At 38.7% G+C, this 26,616-nt stretch overlaps 1 protein-coding gene across 1 annotated transcript in view; it reads right to left on the bottom strand.

Moving 5' to 3' along the window:
* The window catches only part of MAD1L1 (mitotic arrest deficient 1 like 1), a 1,632,937-nt gene that overhangs the window by 1,213,097 nt on the left and 393,224 nt on the right, over positions 1–26,616 (bottom strand). The window contains exon 11 of the mRNA XM_053695314.1: positions 8,398–8,542. Within this exon, the coding sequence (XP_053551289.1) occupies positions 8,398–8,542 (145 nt within the window). The remainder of the gene's footprint in view (positions 1–8,397; positions 8,543–26,616) is intronic.

The following is a 26,616-nucleotide window of genomic DNA, read 5'->3' as shown; positions in this document are numbered from 1 at the left end:
TTCTACCAAAAACTGCTTCAGAAGAATTAAATACATCAAAATGGTAGAATTTAGTAAAAGTATGCAAAGAGGACCAAGTTGCTGCTTTGCAGATCTGGTCAACCGAAGCTTCATTCCTAAACGCCCAGGAAGTAGAAACTGACCTAGTAGAATGAGCTGTAATTCTTTGAGGCGGAATTTTACCCGACTCAACATAGGCAAGATGAATTAAAGATTTCAACCAAGATGCCAAAGAAATGGCAGAAGCTTTCTGGCCTTTCCTAGAACCGGAAAAGATAACAAATAGACTAGAAGTCTTACGGAAAGATTTCGTAGCTTCAACATAATATTTCAAAGCTCTAACAACATCCAAAGAATGCAATGATTTCTCCTTAGAATTCTTAGGATTAGGACATAATGAAGGAACCACAATTTCTCTACTAATGTTGTTGGAATTCACAACTTTAGGTAAAAATTCAAAAGAAGTTCGCAACACCGCCTTATCCTGATGAAAAATCAGAAAAGGAGACTCACACGAAAGAGCAGATAATTCAGAAACTCTTCTAGCAGAAGAGATGGCCAAAAGGAACAAAACTTTCCAAGAAAGTAATTTAATGTCCAATGAATGCATAGGTTCAAACGGAGGAGCTTGAAGAGCTCCCAAAACCAAATTCAAACTCCATGGAGGAGAAATTGACTTAATGACAGGTTTTATACGAACCAGAGCTTGTACAAAACAATGAATATCAGGAAGAATAGCAATCTTTCTGTGAAAAAGAACAGAAAGAGCGGAGATTTGTCCTTTCAAAGAACTCGCGGACAAACCCTTATCTAAACCATCCTGAAGAAACTGTAAAATTCTCGGTATTCTAAAAGAATGCCAAGAAAAATGATGAGAAAGACACCAAGAAATATAAGTCTTCCAGACTCTATAATATATCTCTCGAGATACAGATTTACGAGCCTGTAACATAGTATTAATCACGGAGTCAGAGAAACCTCTATGACCAAGAATCAAGCGTTCAATCTCCATACCTTTAAATTTAAGGATTTCAGATCCGGATGGAAAAAAGGACCTTGAGACAGAAGGTCTGGTCTTAACGGAAGAGTCCATGGTTGGCAAGATGCCATCCGGACAAGATCCGCATACCAAAACCTGTGAGGCCATGCCGGAGCTATTAGCAGAACAAACGAGCATTCCCTCAGAATCTTGGAGATTACTCTTGGAAGAAGAACTAGAGGCGGAAAGATATAGGCAGGATGATACTTCCAAGGAAGTGATAATGCATCCACTGCCTCCGCCTGAGGATCCCGGGATCTGGACAGATACCTGGGAAGTTTCTTGTTTAGATGAGAGGCCATCAGATCTATCTCTGGGAGCCCCCACATTTGAACAATCTGAAGAAATACCTCTGGGTGAAGAGACCATTCGCCCGGATGCAACGTTTGGCGACTGAGATAATCCGCTTCCCAATTGTCTACACCTGGGATATGAACCGCAGAGATTAGACAGGAGCTGGATTCCGCCCAAACCAAAATTCGAGATACTTCTTTCATAGCCAGAGGACTGTGAGTCCCTCCTTGATGATTGATGTATGCCACAGTTGTGACATTGTCTGTCTGAAAACAAATGAACGATTCTCTCTTCAGAAGAGGCCAAAACTGAAGAGCTCTGAAAACTGCACGGAGTTCCAAGATATTGATCGGTAATCTCACCTCCTGAGATTCCCAAACTCCTTGTGCCGTCAGAGATCCCCACACAGCTCCCCAACCTGTGAGACTTGCATCTGTTGAAATTACAGTCCAGGTCGGAAGAACAAAAGAAGCCCCCTGAATTAAACGATGGTGATCTGTCCACCACGTTAGAGAGTGCCGAACAATCGGTTTTAAAGATATTAATTGATATATCTTCGTGTAATCCCTGCACCATTGGTTCAGCATACAGAGCTGAAGAGGTCGCATGTGAAAACGAGCAAAGGGGATCGCGTCCGATGCAGCAGTCATAAGACCTAGAATTTCCATGCATAAGGCTACCGAAGGGAATGATTGAGACTGAAGGTTTCGACAGGCTGTAATCAATTTTAGACGTCTCTTGTCTGTTAAAGACAAAGTCATGGACACTGAATCTATCTGGAAACCCAGAAAGGTTACCCTTGTTTGAGGAATCAAAGAACTTTTTGGTAAATTGATCCTCCAACCATGATCTTGAAGAAACAACACAAGTCGATTTGTATGAGACTCTGCTAAATGTAAAGACGGAGCAAGTACCAAGATATCGTCCAAATAAGGAAATACCACAATACCCTGTTCTCTGATTACAGACAGAAGGGCACCGAGAATCTTTGTGAAAATTCTTGGAGCTGTAGCAAGGCCAAACGGTAGAGCCACAAATTGGTAATGCTTGTCTAGAAAAGAGAATCTCAGGAACTGATAATGATCTGGATGAATCGGAATATGCAGATATGCATCCTGTAAATCTATTGTGGACATATAATTCCCTTGCTGAACAAAAGGCAATATAGTCCTTACAGTTACCATCTTGAACGTTGGTATCCTTACATAACGATTCAATAATTTTAGATCCAGAACTGGTCTGAAGGAATTCTCCTTCTTTGGTACAATGAAGAGATTTGAATAAAACCCCATCCCCTGTTCCGGAACTGGAACTGGCATAATTACTCCAGCCAACTCTAGATCTGAAACACAATTCAGAAATGCTTGAGCTTTCACTGGATTTACTGGGACATGGGAAAGAAAAAATCTCTTTGCAGGAGGTCTCATCTTGAAACCAATTCTGTACCCTTCTGAAACAATGTTCTGAATCCAAAGATTGTGAATAGAATTGATCCAAATTTCTTTGAAAAAACGTAACCTGCCCCCTACCAGCTGAACTGGAATGAGGGCCGTACCTTCATGTGAACTTAGAAGCAGGCTTTGCCTTTCTAGCAGGCTTGGATTTATTCCAGACTGGAGATGGTTTCCAAACTGAAACTGCTCCTGAGGACGAAGGATCAGGCTTTTGTTCTTTGTTGAAACGAAAGGAACGAAAACGATTGTTAGCCCTGTTTTTACCTTTAGACTTTTTATCCTGTGGTAAAAAAGTTCCTTTCCCACCAGTAACAGTTGAAATAATAGAATCCAACTGAGAACCAAATAATTTGTTTCCCTGGAAAGAAATGGAAAGTAGAGTTGATTTAGAAGCCATATCAGCATTCCAAGTCTTAAGCCATAAAGCTCTTCTGGCTAAGATAGCCAGAGACATAAATCTAACATCAACTCTAATAATATCAAAAATGGCATCACAGATGAAATTATTAGCATGCTGAAGAAGAATAATAATATCATGAGAATCACGATTTGTTACTTGTTGCGCTAGAGTTTCCAACCAAAAAGTTGAAGCTGCAGCAACATCAGCCAATGATATAGCAGGTCTAAGAAGATTACCTGAACATAGATAAGCTTTTCTTAGAAAATATTCAATTTTTCTATCTAAAGGATCCTTAAACGAGGTACCATCTGATGTAGGAATGGTAGTACGTTTAGCAAGGGTAGAAATAGCCCCATCAACTTTAGGGATTTTGTCCCAAAATTCTAACCTGTCAGGCGGAACAGGATATAATTGCTTAAAACGTTTAGAAGGAGTAAATGAATTACCCAATCTATCCCATTCCTTAGCAATTACTGCAGAAATAGCATTAGGAACAGGAAAGACTTCTGGAATAACCGCAGGAGCTTTAAAAACCTTATCCAAACGTATAGAATTAGTATCAAGAGGACTAGAATCCTCTATTTCTAAAGCAATTAGTACTTCTTTAAGTAAAGAGCGAATAAATTCCATCTTAAATAAATATGAAGATTTATTAGCATCAATCTCTGAGACAGAATCCTCTGAACCAGAAGAGTCCAAAGAATCAGAATGATGGTGTTCATTTAAAAATTCATCTGTAGAGAGAGAAGATTTAAAAGACTTTTTACGTTTACTAGAAGGAGAAATAACAGACAAAGCCTTCTTTATGGATTCAGAAACAAAATCTCTTATGTTATCAGGAACATTCTGCACCTTAGATGTTGAGGGAACTGCAACAGGCAATGGTACATCACTAAAGGAAATATTATCTGCATTAACAAGTTTGTCATGACATTTAATACAAACAACAGCTGGAGGAATAGCTACCAAAAGTTTACAGCAGATACACTTAGCTTTGGTAGATCCAGCAGGCAGAGGTTTTCCTGTAGTATCTTCTGGCTCAGATGCAACGTGAGACATCTTGCAATATGTAAGAGAAAAAACAACATATAAAGCAAAATAGATCAAATTCCTTATAAGACAGTTTCAGGAATGGGAAAAAAATGCCAAACATCAAGCTTCTAGCAACCAGAAGCAAATGAAAAATGAGACTGAAATAATGTGGAGACAAAAGCGACGCCCATATTTTTTGGCGCCAAATAAGACGCCCACATTATTTGGCGCCTAAATGCTTTTGGCGCCAAAAATGACGCCACATCCGGAACGCCGACATTTTTGGCGCAAAATAACGTCAAAAATGACACAACTTCCGGCGACACGTATGACGCCGGAAACGGAAATGAATTTTTGCGCCAAAAAAGTCCGCGCCAAGAATGACGCAATAAAATGAAGCATTTTCAGCCCCCGCGAGCCTAACAGCCCACAGGGAAAAAAGTCAAATTTTTGAGGTAAGAAAAAATATGATAATTAAAGCATAATCCCAAATATGAAACTGACTGTCTGGAAATAAGGAAAGTTGAACATTCTGAGTCAAGGCAAATAAATGTTTGAATACATATATTTAGAACTTTATAAATAAAGTGCCCAACCATAGCTTAGAGTGTCACAGAAAATAAGACTTACTTACCCCAGGACACTCATCTACATGTTTGTAGAAAGCCAAACCAGTACTGAAACGAGAATCAGTAGAGGAAATGGTAAATATAAGAGTATATCGTCGATCTGAAAAGGGAGGTAAGAGATGAATCTCTACGACCGATAACAGAGAACCTTATGAAATAGACCCCGTAGAAGGAGATCACTGCATTCAATAGGCAATACTCTCCTCACATCCCTCTGACATTCACTGCACGCTGAGAGGAAAACCGGGCTCCAACTTGCTGCGGAGCGCATATCAACGTAGAATCTAGCACAAACTTACTTCACCACCTCCCTTGGAGGCAAAGTTTGTAAAACTGATTTGTGGGTGTGGTGAGGGGTGTATTTATAGGCATTTTAAGGTTTGGGAAACTTTGCCCCTCCTGGTAGGAATGTATATCCCATACGTCACTAGCTCATGGACTCTTGTTAATTACATGAAAGAAAGGTGTCCAATACAGTGCCTGCCGTTTTTATTAAAACAATCCCCAAGATTTAACAACTATTAAAAGTAATAATCTGCCAAGTATACTTAGTAAAGTAATCGTTTTAGCCCAGAAAAATGTCTACCAGTTTTTAAGCCCTAATGAAGCCCTTTATTCTTTTACTTAAACAAAGAAAATGGCTTACCGGTTCCCATAGGGAAAATGACAGCTTCCAGCATTACCGAGTCTTGTTAGAAATGTGTCATACCTCAAGCAGCAAAAGTCTGCTCACTGTTTCCCCCAACTGAAGTTAATTCCTCTCAACAGTCCTGTGTGGAAACAGCCATCGATTTTAGTAACGGTTGCTAAAATCATTTTCCTCTTACAAACAGAAATCTTCATCTCTTTCCTGTTTCAGAGTAAATAGTACATACCAGCACTATTTTAAAATAACAAACTCTTGATTGAAGAATAAAAACTACATTTAAACACCAAAAAACTCTAAGCCATCTCCGTGGAGATGTTGCCTGTACAACGGCAAAGAGAATGACTGGGGAAGGCGGAGCCTAGGAGGGATCATGTGACCAGCTTTGCTGGGCTCTTTGCCATTTCCTGTTGGGGAAGAGAATATCCCACAAGTAAGGATGACTCCGTGGACCGGACACACCTATGTTGGAGAAATGTACTGTTTCACCTTTGTTTTAAGAACATGTGATAGAATATTTATTGAACAATCTGCTATAAACCTCATTGAAACACTAACAATTTATCTACATGACAAGGAGAAATAATAAACACCTAAACAATGAAATATGCCTCAGGGATATATCCGTATATGTTTCAGCAGTTTAGTTGTCAATAGGGACCACATGCCCCTCCCTATAGAAAATCTTGACTCTAACCCCTGGCGATTACAGCCCCAACCAGACAACCCTGACTCTACACTCTAGCGATCACAGCCATTCCACCCATAGGAGACCACATGGGTTCAGAGTTTCTATTCAAACATTAAAGAAACCTGTTTTACGTATTGCAAACACCGCTGCCATACGAACCTCGACACATGCACACTTCCAAGCCTATCTAGGTATGCTCTCATGGAAATTACATAACTTGCACACTGTTTAAAAATTATGAAATTTTAAATTTTATTCTCCGATGTCCATATAAAAGAGACAGTCATTAACCCTTTCACAATTACAAGACTTTGAGTTTAGAATGATAACATGATTTAAGTCTTTAGCAAACATTGTAACATTGATTGATTGCTCTTTGTTAGCTATATTCCCTGTATAAAAGCAACGGTTAAAAACAGGGGTCAAGTCCTACAAAAAAAAAAAGTGTGGGAACTCACCAAGACTTCCACCCCTCCCACACTTAATACAGTTTTATATACACTCACACACAAACACTGTATTTATATGTATATAATCTATACACTTTGGTTAATGAAAGCAAATTAAATCCAATGAAGGGTTGAATGGTTGCCTTTGGGCCTGAGAATCCTCCTCTGTCACAGAGTCTCATCCACTTAAGGTGCAATAGTCCTATTTCTACTGAGGGGAGATAAATAACCCAGAGCAAAACACACAGTGATGTAAGCACCATGTGTTCCACACAGTGCAGGGTGATCACACAGCAGGACCACTGACAGGCTTGCATTTAGTGTATTGTAGGAAGTGTTATTGCCCATTACTAGAGGATCTTACTATCCCTCTAAACAGACTGTGCTCCAGCTTCTCCCACCAGCAACAGCAGTGCTTACTGAAGTGTTTCTGTTCTCTATCCAAAAGGAACTCGGTTCCTCCTGCAAATATAGTGCAGGAACTCCGTTGCCATGTGTTCCCGCTCGACTTGACCCCTTGGTTAAAGAGAATTATTCATTTTATTTATGGGTAAACTGGGTAACATTTTAAATCAAAATCTTTTCTTTTGTATGGCTATCCCAAATTCCCTTATGCAACCAAGCAAAGGTCCACTTTGATATCCAATCTATCTTTATAACATCTATACAAGACCAGGTGAGGCTTCTGTAAGGGATTGACAAACTTTTATGACTCCATCCACAAAGACATAAACAGAAAAAAGAAGGGTTACCACAGCGGGTAGCAGCTGCTCCCTCTCACACTTAAAAATTATTAGTAAAGTTAAACCTGGACTCTTCCTGTTGAGATGAGACTTGGTTGAACATCTTCTACAAAGTGTTTGTCGCCTGATGCGTTCCTCCTGCGTGTGATGTCTGTGATCAGCTTCCCTGCCAGTCTATGCCATCTTTAGCAACTAACAAGCCTTAAATACCAAATCATTGCTTTGTTGAGCGTAAGTTTTCAATAAAAGTGATCTCATTTCACACAATTCCCGTGGTATCCCTTTTGTTAGTAATAAGAGGGACCCTTGGGGCTCTACCTGGCGCAAACAGTTCCTCTGAAGGACGAAGAAGGAAAAGGCAGTTTTATAAAAGAGCACAAGGTGACACTGGAGATATCAAAAGCAGAAAATGACCAAGAATAATGCCGATCAGAGATGAAGGACCTAGTATTTCAAAGCTGGACTGCCCTTTTGGATGTATCAAACTGATGGGCTTAAAGGAATAGTATAGTCAAAATTAGACTCATGATTCAGATAGAGCATGCAATTTTAAGCAACTTTCTAATTTACTCCTATTATCAATTTTTCTTCATTCTATTGTTATCTATTTGAATGTAAGCTTAGGAGCCAGCTCATTTTGGGTTCAGCACCTGGATAGCCGCATGCTGATTGGTGGTTACATTTAGAATCCAATCATAAAGTGCTACCCAGGTGCTGAACCAAGAATGGGCCGGATCCTAGGCTTACATTCTTGCTTTTTCAAATAAAGATACCAAAAGAACAAAGAGAAATTGATAATAGGAGAAAATTAGAAAATTGCTTAAAAATGCTGCCCTATCTGAATCATGAAAGTTTAATTTTAACTAGAATGTCCCTTTAAAGAGGCTGACCCTGGATGGGCACCATCAAATAGGCAAGTTACATTGCAGCACAGTTGAACTCTTCTCCCTTCATGTTTTGACAAGATATGTAGCATATGGTATGGATATTATACAAATCATGCATATTTCATCTCTTTACCTTGCTGAGTAGCAGGACCCGCTTCTGAAGGCGTCTCACCAAGGCTTCCTGTTGTTCTCTGTTCTTTTTTTCTTCTAGGTAATTATTCTGGACCTTCAGAAGTTCCTCCTGCAACTTGTGCCGAGCGTTCTCTATCATGCGGGCACTGTATCAAAACAGAATTCATAGTTATAACATAGAAAAAATATGTTAAGTGAAGTGGAAATCAATATATATGTCCCATAACAATCTTTCAATTGATAAAGAATTCAAAATCATTATCAGACTTGTTGACAGATCACATGAATTAGTGCATTGTTTAAACTTTTTTTAATCATTACAAACTGCTAACATTTTCAAAGCCCAAATACCGTCACGTTATGGAAACATACAGTTCTAATTATATACATATTTAAAGGGAACTAATTTAGTATGTGCAAAATGTGTTATTTGGGTATTAGTTTAAAAAATCTATTCCACATATGGCAGAAATATGGGGAAAAGGGGCAATTAGTCATGGAATCCTTGCTCAGTGTGCTTAGAGGAATATGGCTACACCTCACTGACGAGGCCCAATGAAGGCCAAAGCGTTTGTCTGGGGTTGCTGTGTTCCTTGTTCAGAGAGGAATTGCCTGGTATTTCGGCGTTGGACTGACCGTAATAGGCGGGATCAGACTGATATACTACAGGAAAGTTCTACTCTGTGAAAAGCATTACTGGGCTAAAAAGCTGCACCCAGGTGGTAAATCGCCAGAGAACAGGCTAACAATAGTATTGAGCTGGTTGTTCGTTCCTGTGAGTGCACACTTCTCTCTTTATGGCAGAAGGTAGAAGAATTTCACGATTTTTGGTGCCAGATATATTAGTGTTAAAAGTGCAACACAAAAATATCTATATTTGCACATACCTACTTCTAATGCAGTAACAATATGCTCTAAATCATTAAACATATTTTCTATTAAACGAAAGCTCATTGGTAACTGTGAATTTAACTCTGCAAAAGGTCTGGACTAGGAGTTGCAGCACATTGCGTCTACTGAGCAGAACAAAGGCAGAACCCGCTTAGGAACTGTGCAGGAGATTAACCTATAATTAACCACATTTGAGCATTAAAGTAATGGTAAACTTTAAATAAACAATCAAATGCCGTACACGTAATCTTTGCCATTAAAAAAGTATATGTGTACCATTATTTGTTTTTAATCCATCTGTGAAAGGGTTAAATTAGTTCATATAATAATGCTTCTAATACAATGTTATGCCGGCCCACATGAATTCACTTTTTATGACAATCTTGAAGTCCAGCACCTTTAAAGCCATTAGAAAGCCAATGTAGAGAGAGGGTGTGAGTGGTATATACTGTACATCAAAGCCCAGCCAAAACAGGAAATGAAGGATTATAAGGATTTAGATATTTAGGATTATAAATCTTTTATTATAAAATATATATATATATATATATATATATATATATATATATACAGGTGGCCCTAGTTTTACAACGGTTCAATTTACACCGTTTCAGAATAACAACCTTTTTTTCCCAGTCATGTGACTGCTATTGAAAAGCATTGAGAAGCAGTGCACTTATTAAAATAGCCAGTAGGTGGAGCTGTCCGCTTGTGTTGCAGCAAAGCCATAGAAAGAACTGTTTGCAGAAAAATGCAAGTGAAGTCTGTGTTGTGTGATTATTTTATTAGGTTTATAATGCTTTTTAGCAAATGTTTTTGTTCATTTAACTTAGTTTAATTATATATTCTGTGTTGTGTGATTATTTTATTAGGTTTATAATGCTGTTTAGCATTTAAAGTCTTCATTTCAAAGCTTTAAAAATAATGTATTAGGTGTTACTTATGACAATTTTGAGAGGGGCCTGGAACATATCTCCCTCACTTCCCATTGACTTACATTATAAACTGGGTTTCAATTTACAACGGTTTTGATTTACAACCATTCCTTCTGGAACCTAACCCCGGCGTAAACTGAGGGCTACCTGTATACACTTTAAATTTATATATATATATAGTTTTACATGCAAACTGATATATTTTTTATTGCCATCACTTTAATTGTTCTCAAAAGGAATATTCTAAAAAAAAAAATATTTTTAACACATCAATTGGAATGAATGTTGTCAAAGATTAATAGAATTTTCTACAGATGTGTTTATTATAAGGGATATATAAAAATTGCAATAATATGCACAAATATATGCGCACACAGGTCGAAAACCCTGTGTGTGTAACTTTTCAGGTTCCTAAAATGTGACTTCTTATCCCCTATATAATTAATGATTTTGATTTGATGTAATTGAAAACGCAATCCATTGTTTTCAACAATATGCCATTCAAAGGGACTGCACCTGCAAAAAGACCAGACCTCCTTATCTTATCTCTTTTTCTATAAAAAAAAAAAAAAGCCATTGTATCTTATTTTTCGCTATAAACAAAGACCAATACCAAATTTTTTATTTCTAAAAAAAAAAAAACATAAAAGTGCAATTTCCAATACAGTTAATCCTATATAACTGATATAACAAGTCATTGGGAAACATTAATGGGGCAATTAGCTGATAAGACTATTATATTCCAGACATCTGTAGGAACACACTTTTAAATGGGCTGGTCTCTCTCTCTACCACCCACACTGTTGGGCTAATTTCAGTTGCTGGCTTGTTTACATAGCTTTTCTATGGAACAGTGCATCTTAAAAACAGTATGTATGTATGAATGTATATATATATATATATATATATATATATATATACACACACAGTCCTGAAAGAGTGCGCTCTAACCTTTGATACACCCACCCCTGGCTTAAATATTATATATAGTCCAGGATATATATATTATATATAGTCCTCCAGGAGACACCGTCTCCCAACAGTCGGTCCCTCACCACTCATCCCTCACTAAAGAAGGGAACATCAGCCTAAACTCCCAAGGGGATAGGACCAGGAAGTACCGAAAGAAAAAAAAACAAAGGTCACAAAATCCATAAAAGGAACTCCTCAGAGCGAACCCAGCTCACAAGGGCCCAAATGAGTCCCGACAGACAAGGGGAGACTGCACCTAGACCAGGAGATACCGGAGGTATAGGACCGGTATAATAACAGAGAACCTCTCTCAAACGTCGTGCAAGAGCATCAAAAGACAACAGAAGACGGAGTCTTCACATCGTTCGAGCATAGAATACTGAAGTATTCCGCTACAAAAAAACGTGCAACAGACCCAGACAAAAAACCCTGAGTCAAGTACACTCCGCCATCATCAGGATGACACAGAGAATACTTGCTGAGAAGTAAAAGCGGTCATCAAAAGAACATATTGCAAAAGACAACTCCCAGACAGAGGGCACACTCTAGGCAATCCAAGCTGCCAGAAAGCACATAAACTCCACGAGGCCCCCCCAAGAAAGAGATGTGATACCCAGAACCTGAGGTGGAGCAATCCTAGACCCTCTCCTTAGAACAGGGGACAGGACCATAGACCCAAAGGATGTAGCAAAAAGGTCCAACTTAGTCTCGTCACGGAGCCAGCAACACTCCATGTGGAACATAACCACCCAGAGAAAATGCCCCTCTCTGCTAGGGAAGCTCACAGTTCTCATCTCCTGAATCCAGGAGATGCATTAAGAAAAGGACCACATCTCCATAAAAAGGAGTATAAGCTCTCACCCAAGAAGGGGAAAGGGCTAAAAAGCAGCACCTTCCACAAGCCACCGGCTGAAGGAGAGATCAATCCCCAACGCAGAAGCCTTGTTGTAAGGGATTCCCCTAAAAACTAGCCTGCTAACACGCAACCAATGTGCAATAGTAGCAGCAGTGACACTGCAAGTCCATTCACCTGCAGAGCGGCAAAATCAATGGATACTACAGCAAGCTGACCAAGGGAAACCGCCTATCGTGCAAAACAAGCCCAATGAGCAACAGTACTCAGAAAACCTGGCCAACCAAGACCAGGTCAAGGAATCAGAGTAAAAGTGCATAGCCCAAGTTCCCAGGAACTGTGGAACCCCGAACCAGCCATGGAGCTTAAAAATCTGGTAACAACCCACAATAGGATCCCCAATGGAAAATGCTGAGTTAAACTCCGCAACCGGAAGCCCCAGGGAGAAACTGGTCCGAGCCCGCAATTGTTGAAACAAACAATACCCGAAAACTTAAAAGGGACACTGAACCCAATTTTTTCTTTTGTGATTCAGATAGAGCATGCAATTTTAAGCAACTTTCTAATTTACTCTTGCTATCTTTATTTGAAAAAGAAGGCATCAAAGTTGTTTTTTTTTGGTTCAGACTCTGGACAACACTTTATTGGTGAATTAATTTATCCACCAATCAGCAAGAACAACCCAGGTTGTTCACCAGAAATGGGCCGGCATCTAAACTTACATTCTTGCATTTCAAATAAAGATACCAAGAGAATAAATAAAAGTTGGTAATAGGAGTAAATTAGAAAGTCGCTTAAAATTGTATGCTCTGAAAAAAAGTCCTGCTGAGGGTTCCGGAGGAGGAGTTCAGGTGTGCGGTCACGTGAAACACCTGCTCTGATTATTCTCCCTGCAAGCTTGTTGGCGAGTACTCTGCGCCCAAATCCCTAGACCCTGGGCGGCTTGCAATTTAAACACCATCATTACTGGAACTCGGATAGTGCCATATCAACGCACTAAGCTGCTCGTGTCAGCAATTATAAAGACTTTTGCCTTGCTTAAAATAATCACACAAAGGTACAGATAATATTCACATACAATTGCAACGTTCATAAAGAGGACAAGAAACAGAAGGGTGAACTCTGCTAACGTATATATTCAGAGTACTAACTTCCTTATAAGGTTTTCTCCATACGGATGATGCGAGAGGAAGACTACACCTGATTTGGATGCACTCTTTCCCTGACGGTGCAGGTAGGAGACGAGGCTCAGCGGGTGCTTGGAAGTCTGTCTGTCAGTGCCCCCCTATGCCATATGTCTTGCTGCCTTGCTGAAGTAGCGGGGGAAAACTTACCTGCTTGAACCCGTGGAGGATCTTGGTTCGGTTGCTGCCTGGCTGTCTGCCCCGGAAGTGGGGTCTGTCCGGTTGCTGTGTCCCCTCTGGAGGCATATCGGCCGCTCTGCTTTCCGGCCTGCTGAGTTCCTGGTGACGAGGGAGAGGTGCGTGGCGGCTTCGGGAGCGTTGCTCCGTATTGGTCCTGAGGTCCCCTCCCACCGGTGCTGCGTGAGGGGGCTCGGATCACTCCGCTTACTCATCTGCCTCCCCTGGACCGGGAGGGTGTTTGTCTTCAGAGCCGGCATTGAGTCTCTACAGGTGAAGCCGGGCAGCGCTTTCTTCTTGACCTACATCCATATCTGCTGCTCCCCTCCCACTGTTGATACGTGAGGGGGGATCCGACTCCACAGAGAAGCTTCCCTGCTTTCTTCTCGGCTCTCCGCGAATACCCGAACAGGAACTGGTAAAGTGCATGATTGCTTACTATCAGGTACTATTTTCTGCTCTCCACAAAATTGTCCCTTACCATAAGTAACTGGCTATTGACATTTCCCCCAGAACTCTGCCGGTCTATATGTTAAATACTTTTACACCAAGAGCACTATTTCCAGGCCGGCTCACAAGAACAATTTTATTTAGTTTATGGGGCAAAGATAAAAGGCGAAAATTAAAGACTGCTGTATTAATCTGTGATTTGCTAAACTCCTTTATCTTTACCCTCCAAACCTGACTTGAACATTAGAAACTGCTGAGAATACATATACAGAAGGGTACATTCTGATTTAATCTTGGATAAAAAGCAGTATAAAACGCTGGTTATGGTTTAGATAAAACAAAATGCTTTAGATTGCTTCTAAAAAATTTTCTGATTACCTTAAATTGTATATATCAAGTAATCTGTGGCTAACTCCGGCAAGAAACCAAGGGTAACAAATTACCGTTCTCTTGCTTCCAGCAAAAATATGAATTTTACATTTTTTGGTTGATGTAGGCTGCTCTATCTTTTCTTACTATATTTATCTTTTTTTCTTTCTAACCAAAGCTAAAGTGATAGTTTCACAAGCGTAAATTCTTAATGCAGAACTAACACGTTTGTAAAACATACTAAAAATACAGGTCTCAAGAGAAGTAGTATATAAAGTATAAAAGAATAAGTGAGTAACCTGTTGAAAGTTAAATAAGGCATCAAATATCTGCTGATGTTAAGACATAGGGTTGAATTATAGTTTAGGTATCTACCTCCCTCTTTGTTTTTTACTCTAAGAGGGTAATAAATCACAGTTCTAGCGTAAATAATTGGTAATCTTTGTTATGACAAATACATAAAGCTGGGCACAAGCCAGATCTAAATAATACTGAATACAAAAGTGAAGTAATCTGGTGACTTTTTCTGTATCACACAGTACACCCGGCCCAGAGAAATAGAAAGACAATATATAAAAATTGCCACCCACAGGTGAAATTTAGGTTCGCTGATAACTATTGAAGTAAAATTATTTAATGTATAAGCAACAGACGGTTAAGAGACACACACAGGTATTGAAGGGGGTAAATTAATGCAGTAGCTCCCTTGATTTCACATATTGGCAAGTAAAATGTGATTACACATAAAACTTGAGTATAAAGTATAAGTAAACTAGATATTGTTAAAGTACTGTGTGCTGGGTAGCTGATATCTATTTTTTCTTCCCTTTGAGGGAAAGAAGGGAAGTGAGAGAAGCTGTTGTTATACATATAAGTTTTATAGGAGAGAGAGAGGCGAAGGAGAAAGAGAAAAGGCTGCTGTTTGTCCTAAGTATGAAAATTCTGGGAGAGCAGTGGAACAGCTTAAGCATAAATAGCCAATATTCTTTGTTTTGACTCATACGTAAAGCTGGGCTAAGGTCAGACCTAAGGCATATTGAATAAAAAAAAAAATTTAGGCATATGACGTTGTATGTAACACACACTATACATAATTCAGAGAACTAGGAAGATACACTAAAAGAAGGAAGGGAGGGGTGGGAAGTGGAAGGAGAGAATAGTTTAACTTCCTAAGAATTAGGAGCTAATTCAGCAGCTAGACACAGGAGAGAAGAATACTTTATCACATAGACTAAATTTGTCAACTATAGCCCTTATCCCTCCTGTATGTGGTTAGGATTGAGAGTTTCGCTGTGAGCAAAGAGAGCCAACACTAAATTACCAGATAAGTCCTTTACAAGTGAAAAAGCAATATCTAGAAAGAAGCAGAAAAGAGAAAGTAGTTTGACTAATATCTTTCTCAAGGTCATAGAGCAATACAGCCGCCATATTTAAAACACCATTATAAAGTCACAATTTAAAACACTTTAACTTTTTTTTTTTTTTTCCCTTTTTTACACACCCTCACTGAATACCCCCACAACTCACTTCCTCACTCTTTTTTTTTTTTTTTTTTTCCCTCCAAGATATAACACTTTATTTCACTATTTGGCACCCTTAGGTGGGGGAACTCATCCCCCACCCTTTCCTTGTTTTTGTTCACGCACGTAACCAATTTATGGATAAATTTGTGCACACGCACACCAAGACCCCTTCACCAGCTATGGCGGCTAGACATAGAGACAAGAAAAATAAAAATACGATAGAAACACAGGTAGACATTCACTCACTTTCCTCTAATCTCTCCTATAACAAAGAAAGTGCAGATACCCAAGCATTGGTATCCAGTATAACTGAAGCACTTGCCCCAAGATTTGAATCCCTCAAATTCGAGATTAAACAAGATATCGTATCTCTTACTAACGAAATTCGACAATTTTCAAGCAGACTTCAAGAAGCTGAACAAAGAGTGTCAGACTTAGAGGACATTAGCTCAATCCACAACTCTAAACTAGAAGCTGCAGATATAAAACTATCCAAAATACAAGCTAAAATAGAGGATCTTGAAGATCGTTCGCGGAGAAACAATCTAAGAATAATAGGGGTCCCAGAGGGGAAACAGTATGAAGATTTGGGAAAATTTATATCTGAAACTCTTGTACAAATACTAGGATTACCTCCCTCTTATCCTCCAATAATAGTTGAAAGGGCCCACAGAGTAGGACGTCAATTTGAAGAAGGAAGAGGGAAAACTAGAGCTAGATCAATAATAGCTAAATTATTAAATTTTCAAGATAAGGTGGTAATGTTTCAGTATTACAGAAAGAACCAACCTATCTCCATAGGGACAAACAAAATACTATTTCAGGATTTCTCCGCTGAAACAGCGGGGAAAAGAAAAGAGATGTCCCCTACTTGCACGAAACTTATTAAAGCAGGTTACCGTGCCACCATAATTTACCCAGCTAAATTAAAGGTTACCCTTAATGATGAAGTTCATTTTTTTGAATCTGCAGAAAAAGCAGAGAAATTTGTAGAAGAATTGGGAAGAAATGATAATAGGTGAAAAAATTAGCGTACTCTTTGACTTCACAGATTACAGTTAGATACATGAGGCAAGGGGTAAACTCTAATAGGGGGTTATGCAGGGCCCCCGGGGGAATACCTGCATTAGGAGGGTATATAGCTTTAAGAATTGTCTTTTTTTTTTTTTTTTTTTTTTTTTTTTTTCTTTTCTTTTATCTGTGGTTTTTTTTTTTTTTTTTTTTTCTCTTTCTTTTTTTTTGTGACTGAGAGATGGGCAGGACAGATAAATGTAAAATAACTTCCTGGAACATTGGAGGTCTCACCTCCCCCATTAAACGAAAATCAGTTTTAGCTCACCTACAAAAAATTGGTACTGATATAGCTATGCTACAAGAAACTCATTTAAATTTGCAGGAAGTGCTAAAACTGAAGTCTTCATGGGTAAAGGAAGTGTTTGCCTCCACGGGCACAAAAAGGAAAAGAGGTGTAGCAATTTTGTTAGGGAAAAGAATTAAATACGAAACGCTGCACAGTATCTCTGACCCGGAGGGGAGATATATAATTTTAAAATTAAAGATAGAAGGAATCCTGTATACACTTTGCAACTTATATGCTCCCAATGTGTTCGATCCAATATTCTGGGATACTCTGCAAACAAAAATAATCTCTGAATCAACAGGATATCTAATTTTAGGCGGGGATTACAATATGGCCCCACACCAACCCCTGGATAGACTTAGACAGAACCCTACAGTGGGGAAGAATAAGCGAGATAGTCTGGAAGCTAAAATGTTTAAGAAAATCTTCCAAAATTTGTTAGTCAGGGACATATGGAGACTACAGAATCCAGACCTAAGAGATTATACCTGTTTGTCCCGAGCTCACAAAACTCTATCCAGAATAGATTTATTCCTTATTGACGAAAGACTGTGTAAAATGAAAGTTATAGCCAAAATACTTCCTATCTGTATATCAGATCATAGCCCTATTACAATAGAAATTCAATACAATGACTTCAAAATAAGATCCTCTCGCTTCTTCTTTCCCACATGGCTAACAAATGATTTAAAATTTAAAAATTGGTTAAAAAGCAAATATGAAGAATATGCTAAATTTAATAAAACTTATGTGGATCGTCCAGATACTTTTTGGGAGGCTGCAAAGGCAGTCCTTAGGGGGGAAATGATTTCATATATTGCACACAGAAATAAAACATTAAGAATTAGAGAAATAGAAGTGACAAAAGCTGTAACTAACTCATACAATCGTTATTTGCTGGATAACTCCCAGGGAAATTGGATCGGATACATTGGAGCAAAAAATGAAAGAGACTCATTTCTAACTTACAGAGAGACCCAGAAGGAGCTTAAACTTCAGGCAAGACTATACCGCTATGGCAATAAGGCTGGAAAGTTATTGGCCAATTTGTTAAAAAGAGAAAAAAGAAACCCACTAATAGATACGATTCTGCATAAGAAAAAAACACACACAAATGTAGATGATATCTCTAACATCTTCTCGGAATACTTTAAAGAGATCTACTCTCTGAGGGATTCAGATAAGGTTAAATCAGATGAATTCTGGAACAAAATTACTCACCCCGTACTGGACGGTGAAAAAATGTTAATGGTTAACTCCCCAATTTCTCAGGAAGAAATTTTAAGGGTTATTCAGGATCTCCCATTAAACAAGGCACCCGGTCCGGATGCATTACCAAATGAATTTTATAAAATTCTTGCACCATTCATTGCTCCACCGTTAAGCAAACTTTTTAATCACATGTTTATTAATGGTAAGGCAGTCTCACCTCAATTCTGTGCATCTCATACTACTCTGATTCTTAAACCCGGGAAGGATCCAATGAAAAAGGAATCTTATAGGCCCATAGCATTATTAAATTCTGATTACAAGATTCTGACATCTATTTTAGCCAAGAGATTGCAACTGGTACTCCCGGAAATAATACACAAAGATCAGGCAGGATTTTTACAAAACCGAAATTTAACAGCAAAGATTAGGGAAGTATTAGTCACCATAGATTACTTTAAATCTACTGAGTTGGCGGGGCAGAGGAGAGAGGGGGACTCCCCAGACTTAGCAATCGTTTCAATTGATGCAGAAAAAGCATTTGATTCAATCCATCAGGATCACCTACTCTCGTCTCTCCACAGGTTTGGCTTCAGAGGGCATTTCCCTAAATTTGTAGAGAACCTATATAAAAAGTCATTCACGAGATTAATTGTCAATAATACACTCTCTTCTGAAATATTGCTGGAAAGGGGAACGCGCCAGGGATGCCCCCTCTCTCCTCTCCTCTTCAACATTTCAATTGAACCTCTGGCAATAGCGATAAGAACACAAATGGAAGGAATTAAAATAGGTAGAGCAGAGCTTAAAATTGCGTTATACGCAGATGATATTCTGTTATATATCTCCAACACGCAAAACAATATACCTATACTTGTTTCAATTATAGAACAATTTGGGTCCTTCTCGGGTTACAGAATCAATGCTTTAAAATCTGAATTATTATGGATTAGAAGAAATTCTGACTCCTTGATAGAAATTCCTTTCAGAGTCTCAGAATCATTTAGATATTTGGGGATAATGATCACTTCCGACCTAGATAAATGCTATGATCTTAATGTAAAACCAGTACTGAGAGAGATCGAGGCGAGTTTGAAACTATGGCAAAATCTCCCACTCTCGATCTCAGGTCGCATTGCCGCATTCAAAATGATCTTGCTTCCAAAGTTATTATTTATTTTACAGAATACTCCAATAATTCTTAAAAGGAAGGATATTGAAAAAATTAATAGTATGTTGAGAATTTTTATATGGCAGAATAAAAAACCACGAATTGCGTTAACGAAACTTTCACTTCCCAGGAAGTATGGCGGACTTGCACTGCCGGATATACAATTCTACAACCTGGCCTCATTGGCCCGAATAGTTGTGGATTGGATTCTAAATAAAGATTACGTAACGAATAATGAACTCGAAAAAAATGTAAGTCTACCATACCTCCCCACAGCCTTAATACACTGCGATTCTAAGACAGTCCCCCAGGAAGTTAAATTATTCAAAACATTAGTATATCCACTACAGGCGTGGAGGAAGATATGTAGGTTATTATCTATCAAAGGAGAAGTCTCCAATCATATGCCAATCAAAGGGAACCCTAAATTCCAAGCGGGACTACAATCGGCACCTTTCCAAAAATGGCACACATTAGGTTTGAATAATATCTCTCAGATGATAGACTGGAATGGCCACTGTATAAAAACATTTGAGAGTTTAAAAAGAGAATTCAGCCTTAACAACAAAGAATTCTTTGCATATCTACAAATTAGACACTTCACAACTAAGATGATAAACGAATCTGGTTGGAACTGGTCCTGGGGGAAGTTGGAGAATTGGCTTGTGTTAGCTAAAAAGGGGTTTATGTCAATCTCACCATGCTATCAGTTATTAATATCTAATAAAGGGGAGACTAATCTAGGAAACTTAGCAGTGGCATGGGATTCTATGATATCTCAACATACCATAAATCTAAATAAAATCCAAACTTCTATCTTAAAAGTATCACAAATTACCCTATCAGTCACATGGAGAGAATCCCATATTAAGTTATTGTATAGGACCTACTACACTCCGAAAAAAGGGACAAGATGTGGGAATATTAATTTCTGTGTATGCCCAAAATGCTCACTACCATCGGCAGACCTTATCCATATGATCTGGGATTGCCCTAAGATTAAAAATTTCTGGGCTAAAATAGAATACTGGATTAACCAAGTTTTAAAAATCTCTCTGAGGATGGACATAGTCTCTGTAATCTTTTTATGGGAAGCAACAAAAGACCTTCGGAAGTATAATAAAATAGTTAACATGATCATTCTAGCGGCAAGATATTTAATTTTCAAAAAATGGAAAGGGAGGGCAAGCCCCAGTATAAATGAGCTCAAAAATTGCCTAAAAAAGCAATATATGATAGAGCAAAGAGACACTAACATAGAAGAAGAGAATGACATTGAAAATTTCTTTAAAAAATGGACAATTTTTATTAAAATATTCCCACTGAATGAAAGAGAACATATGATATACCCATTTAGGAACTCAGAGCTAGTATTGCTGGGACTATGGTAGCCCCACCTGCTCATCTCTTGCCCCCCTCCTCCTTCTTCCTTTCTTTTTTTTTTTTTTTTTTCTTTATTTTTATTTTTGTTTTTGTTTTTGTTTTGGTGAGGGCCACATGCTGTGTTTTTGGTGTTAATATGTCTAGCAAGGTGGGCTGTTTAGGCCCTCCTTCCTCTAGTTGATAAGGTATGTTAGGCTGGTTGATCTCTATATGAATAATTGACTTAAGACGGGAAGGGAAGGAAAGGGTGAAATTCAACCGTTGCCCGGGCTGTTACTTAAAAAATAAGATATAGTATGACAAAATAATGTAAATCACGGTATCTGTTGCATCTGAAAGTTCAATTTACGTTAATATTCTGTGAAAAAGAATAAGCACTATGTCACTATGTTTTACCTCTTAAGACATGAATATCTTGAAGCTAGGGGGAAAAAAAAAAACATAGAAAAAATGAGGTTGAGACTACTTTTCTTTTTTTTTTTTTTTTTTTTTTTTTTTTTTTTTTTTTTTTTGCAACAGAAATAATATGTTTCTCATGATATGTATATTGTGAATATTTTTTCTTTGTATTTATGCATATTTTTTACTTTTAATTTTATGTATCACATTTATATTGTATTTTGATCTTAACCTCAATAAAAAAAAAAAAAAAAAAAAAAAAAAAATTGTATGCTCTATCTGAATCATGAAAGAAAAAATTTGGGTTCAGTGTCCCTTTAACACCCCGTCTGATAAAACAACCCAGACCACAGGGGATAATATTTTAATATCCAGATCAACCCAGATAACGAGAAAAACTTGCAAGTCCCGACCTAAGGAAGAGACTACCCCTTGCCGCAGTCCCACTCTCCAAAGGAGCTAAGGCGGTAAAAGTCGAACGACGACACTAGAGCCCCTAGACCTTGAGGTCAAAACTACTCAAGCAAAGGCTGGTCTCCACATCACCTCCATACAAGCGGATGATCACAGGGAGAAAGGGGCACGTTGGAGGAACCCCAAGCAAGTCCAAGGAGACCATGCCCAGTGTTCCTAAAAGGGAACAAATATCTCCCAGGCCCCTAAAAGGAGACCTAACATGGAGACCACAGAGGAAGACCAAAAAGGTCTCATAAAAACAGCTAGACAGTACACAGACAATGTGTAATAGCTGCAGCTGGTTACATCCAGCAAACCATCCGCTGCAAGGCAGCTGAACTACCCTTCAAACTAAAGAATCACAGAGCCTCCAAAAAAAAAAAAAAGGCCAAACTGCTCACTCAGCGGTAAAAAGTTGATAAACCCTCCAACTCTCCACCACATGGAGGAGGAACTCTAGAGTCCGACATTACCAGACGCAAGAGAGAGTGACGCAGCGGAAACTCCACTAACCCAGTCATCCAATTAAAGGCTATAAGGACTGAGACAACCCTTCCTGCCTCGCAGACCCACAGGTCCTCTGGAATGCTTAGTTGAATGTAAAACAAATTATAACATGAGCACTCTGCGCCTCGACCAGACCAACCAATCGGAACGGCGTCATGTGTCTGAACAGCCGCAAGACAGAACCTAACCCAACAGGACCAGACTGCAACCACGGTCCTAACCATCAAGCTGCCTAAATCCTCCCTCAGAGGGGAAGAAGCAAAAACAGACAAACATAGGACTAACATGTAGCCAAAAACACTTCCGCAGAAGTAACAGAGTATCGATCCTAGTTTAGGGTTCCCGAAGGAAGCAAATAACATAAAAGACATCTTAATCGGATAAAAAGAAAATATAAGGCAACCCGAAGGTTAACGCCCAATAAGAAAACAGGCCTACCGCAGGACCAGCCAAACGGAGCCCTAATATCCCAAAAACTGGGAAGGATCTCAAGAAAGAACAGTCAGGAGATTACATCATCCCACGTCTAATGAGGTGCACCATTCGAAGCAGACTGAAAATTCCTGTATCCGAGAAGGATAGGGTAATTTAAGAACTGAAAAACATGTCTGAGTAAGATGTGAAGGCGCGCAACTATGTAACGAAAGACACAACACTCAGGGACAGTTACACCCACAGGGAACTGCACAGGCCCTCCCCAAGGTGGTAGACCCAAGACAATAGGGCACGAGCACAATCGCGCATAAACATTTGGACTCTGCAGACGAATAATCACCAAAAATATGTGGAAGCGAAAACATGCTGCAACCTCCGGGGGGGAACAAGCCGCCCTGCATGGAGGAATAATCATAAACTTGGTAACCTGCATGTGTAGAAGTATGGAGCAGTAGGGAACTCTCCTTTCAGGGGACGGGACCCCCAGAGGCGGATGACTCAGCTGACCCTTGATTCCCCGAGCATGATGAACAAGGCGCTCTCATATGGCATACAGAACAAAACTGATTGACATGTGTCAACGAGGTCAATACGGATTGTTCGCCAGATGCAGAATCTGAAATTAAAACAGCATCAGAATCCTCCATAACTGGATAGAGGATATGCAAATATGGACTAAATAAGTAAAACAAAGACGGCACCTGACACCCACAATGGCTGGGGCACTCACCACCTACTATGACCAGACCCCTGCGGACTAGAATTTCTCCACCACATGGTCGAGAATGCGGAAATGGAAGACAGAGCGTAACCACGCCCGACCACAAGGTGAACCATATAGTCTCCCCCTCAGGAGATATTAACTCTCGATTCCAAGATACTAAAGGAGACTCACTGAGACCCTTATGTTAAGTTTGACCCGCAAGAAGGTAGCCGCTCAGGAAAACATTTGTATTACAGTACATTCATAAAGAAAGTAAAATGAAACTATCTTACCAGAAACTACGCCGTGGAACAAGAACACGGCCCTTCAAGTGTGACGGATAGTAGCCTCGCCTCCGCCATGGACTTGAGAGAAGAAAGCAGGCAGCGGAGCAAAGTTCGACAACGCTGATTGCTTGAGGAGCTGTTAACATGAGTCGGGATGGTTTCGCAGAAAGACTCTCCCTGCATCTCTGGACTCTAACTTTCATCCAAGCCCTCACTGAGAGACTGACAAGACTACTTAAAACTCCAGTCCCATGCCGAAGAGTACTACCCTCCATAAGAGAGAAAATAAATTCTGACACTTCTCTGCCAACCTCCTGGGACGAAAGACAAAGAATGACTGGGGGATGAGGGGAGTGGGAGGAGTATTTAAGCCTTTGGCTGGGGTGTCTTTGCCTCCTCCTGGTGGCCAGGTTCATATTTCCCAAAATTAATGAATGCAGCTGTGGACTTTTTCCATTTAAGAAGAAAATAACAAAAGTTATAATCCTAATTAAATAATAATTATTTGTCATTTGTTACACTGGTATTATGCTTTTTACCTATTGGTCATGATTTATTCAGCCTGCAGAAGAACAGTATTTAACAGTGAGAAGGAGAGTTCTTAGGATCAGACCTGGGCTAAAGGCTCTCCCAGCAGAGTAGAATATTGTTTTAGGTATTGTTTTATTTTGCAAATTTTTTTGGGCACAATATGAAATCTTAATTTATTTCAGATAAATACACAGCACACAGGGCTTTTAGTTCAAATGTTTGTAAATTATAGTTATGCATTTTTACACACCATGAAATGTACAACAGGACAACTGAGAATACATTATCAGGCACATAAAATTATTTGCTTAAAGACATTTGCAATATTAATGTCACAACAAAGTCCCATGTCCACATTTATCATTCAACATGGCCTTTATCGCAAAAAAATGTGCGCAGCAGACCAATATTTTGTTTTTTAAATACATATTTGTAAATAAGTGCACTTTTGTACTGGCAAATTCGTTGTCCCTTTTTTGGCGCACACATATGAAAACAATTGGTCAATTTTCCTTATAGTAAGGGACCCACTGCTATAGAGAATACAGCAGCATTCAAATTTCAACACGCCAGAGCAGCTATAGCTTTGTTGAAGAGATACCTAGTTAGATGTCCGGAGCACTACATGGCAGGAAATAGTGTTGCTATCTAGTGCTCATGCAAATGAATAACATTATTGCACACCTGCTGCCATATACTGCACCAGGCACGTGCACACTCCTAAGCTTACGTCCCAATTTTATAATATAAGTCAATTAGAAAGTTGTTTAAAATTGCCTGCTCTATATGAACCATTAAAGATAAATTTGGGGTTTCATATCCCATTAAAGTTATGTTTTAGAACACTGGATAACTTGCTTTAAAGGGACACTGAACCCAATTTTTTTCTTTTGTGATTCAGATAGAGCATGACATTTTAAGCAACTTTTTAATTTACTCCTATTATCAAAATGTTCTTTATTCTCTTGGTATCTTTATTTGAAATGCAAGAATGTAAGTTTAGATGCCGGCCCATTTTTTGTGAACAACCTAGGTTGTCCTTGTTGATTGGTGGATAAATCCATCCACCAATCAAAAACTGCTGTCCAGAGGTCTGAACCAAGAACAAAAGCTTAGATGCCTTCTTTTTCATATAAAGATAGCAAGAGAACGAAGAAAAAATGATAATAGGAGTAAATTAGAAAGTTGCTTAAAATTGCATGCTCTATCTGAATCACGAAAGAAAAATTTTGGGTTCAGTGTCCCTTTAAGGAGTGTGTATCCACACAAGCAAATATATCTATCATTTACAAGTGAACACAAATATAAAAAAGCAAGACAGAAAAAAAACAGATGGATGCTTTTTTTTTTTTTTTTTTTTTTAAAGGAAACAAATCATATCAAAGATTCAACACACTGAACCACAAACACAGACATCCAGATGGTACCCTGAAAAATGACATCTTTGGCAATAAATGCAGTTATTACTTGTCCTATCTCATAGTATATTTAAATGACACTACCGTCACCTTTGACATCTCTTCTGGGCATACAGGATTAAAAATACAAAGCAAAACCAACAATGTGTTACTGTTGATTAATTGAAAAGCAATTTTAAGATACAGTTTAATGTCAAACTCTTTATAGTGTAATGTTATAATCATCAGCTGTGAAATCGAGTCTTTTCAATTGTAGGTTCAGGTGGAAAGGTTCGCTGTTCGAGCTTTAAATCATGCCATGAAAATAGATCATTTAATTGCATAAGCTACATTATTGCTTCTGCTCACCCTTTTAATTAGTTATTAAAACAAGATAAAGAAAAAAAAAATAAAGAAATATCAGTCATAAAAAAATTCACTGAAGAAACCAGACGCTGCTCCAATTAAATGTACGTTAAAAATCTTATTGATTTATTTTTGCATAAAAATATATTTCAGTTTTAGCTTTTATGTGATAGATGTGCTTACAAAACACAGGTTATATTTTATGTCTAAAAGGAATGGTATTTTCCACCAGTAGAATTGTGGGAGTTGTTCTTATCAGCCAATGAGCAAATGCTACTGGTATATGCGTTGTGTAAACATGCATTTCCTGTCAGCTACGATAATATTTATTTAAAGGGACAGTAAAGTCAAAATTACACTTCCATTATTCATGTCATTTGTAACTTTTTGAAAAAAAAAATATTATTAGAAGGTATTTACAGAGCTCCAACAAATTCCGCAGCGCTATAAACATAGGCAGGATACAAGATAACATTTATAGGGATCAAAAGGTATAGGGCCCTGCCGAGAGTTGCACTGCTGTAGTCAGCTCTTATGAAGGCGATCTGCAAACAGCTGGGCTCATAGACTTACATTCTAAGGGGTTCAAGGGGAAAGCAATGGAGTTAGGAAAGGTTAATGTAGGTTGTAAGCATCCCTGAATAGTAGAGTTTTTAGGGAGC

Source organism: Bombina bombina, chromosome 11, assembly GCF_027579735.1.
Source record: "Bombina bombina isolate aBomBom1 chromosome 11, aBomBom1.pri, whole genome shotgun sequence".
Taxonomy (NCBI): domain Eukaryota; kingdom Metazoa; phylum Chordata; class Amphibia; order Anura; family Bombinatoridae; genus Bombina; species Bombina bombina.
Note: the sequence above shows the minus strand (reverse complement) of the source record. Positions and strands in the feature narration are given on the sequence as shown.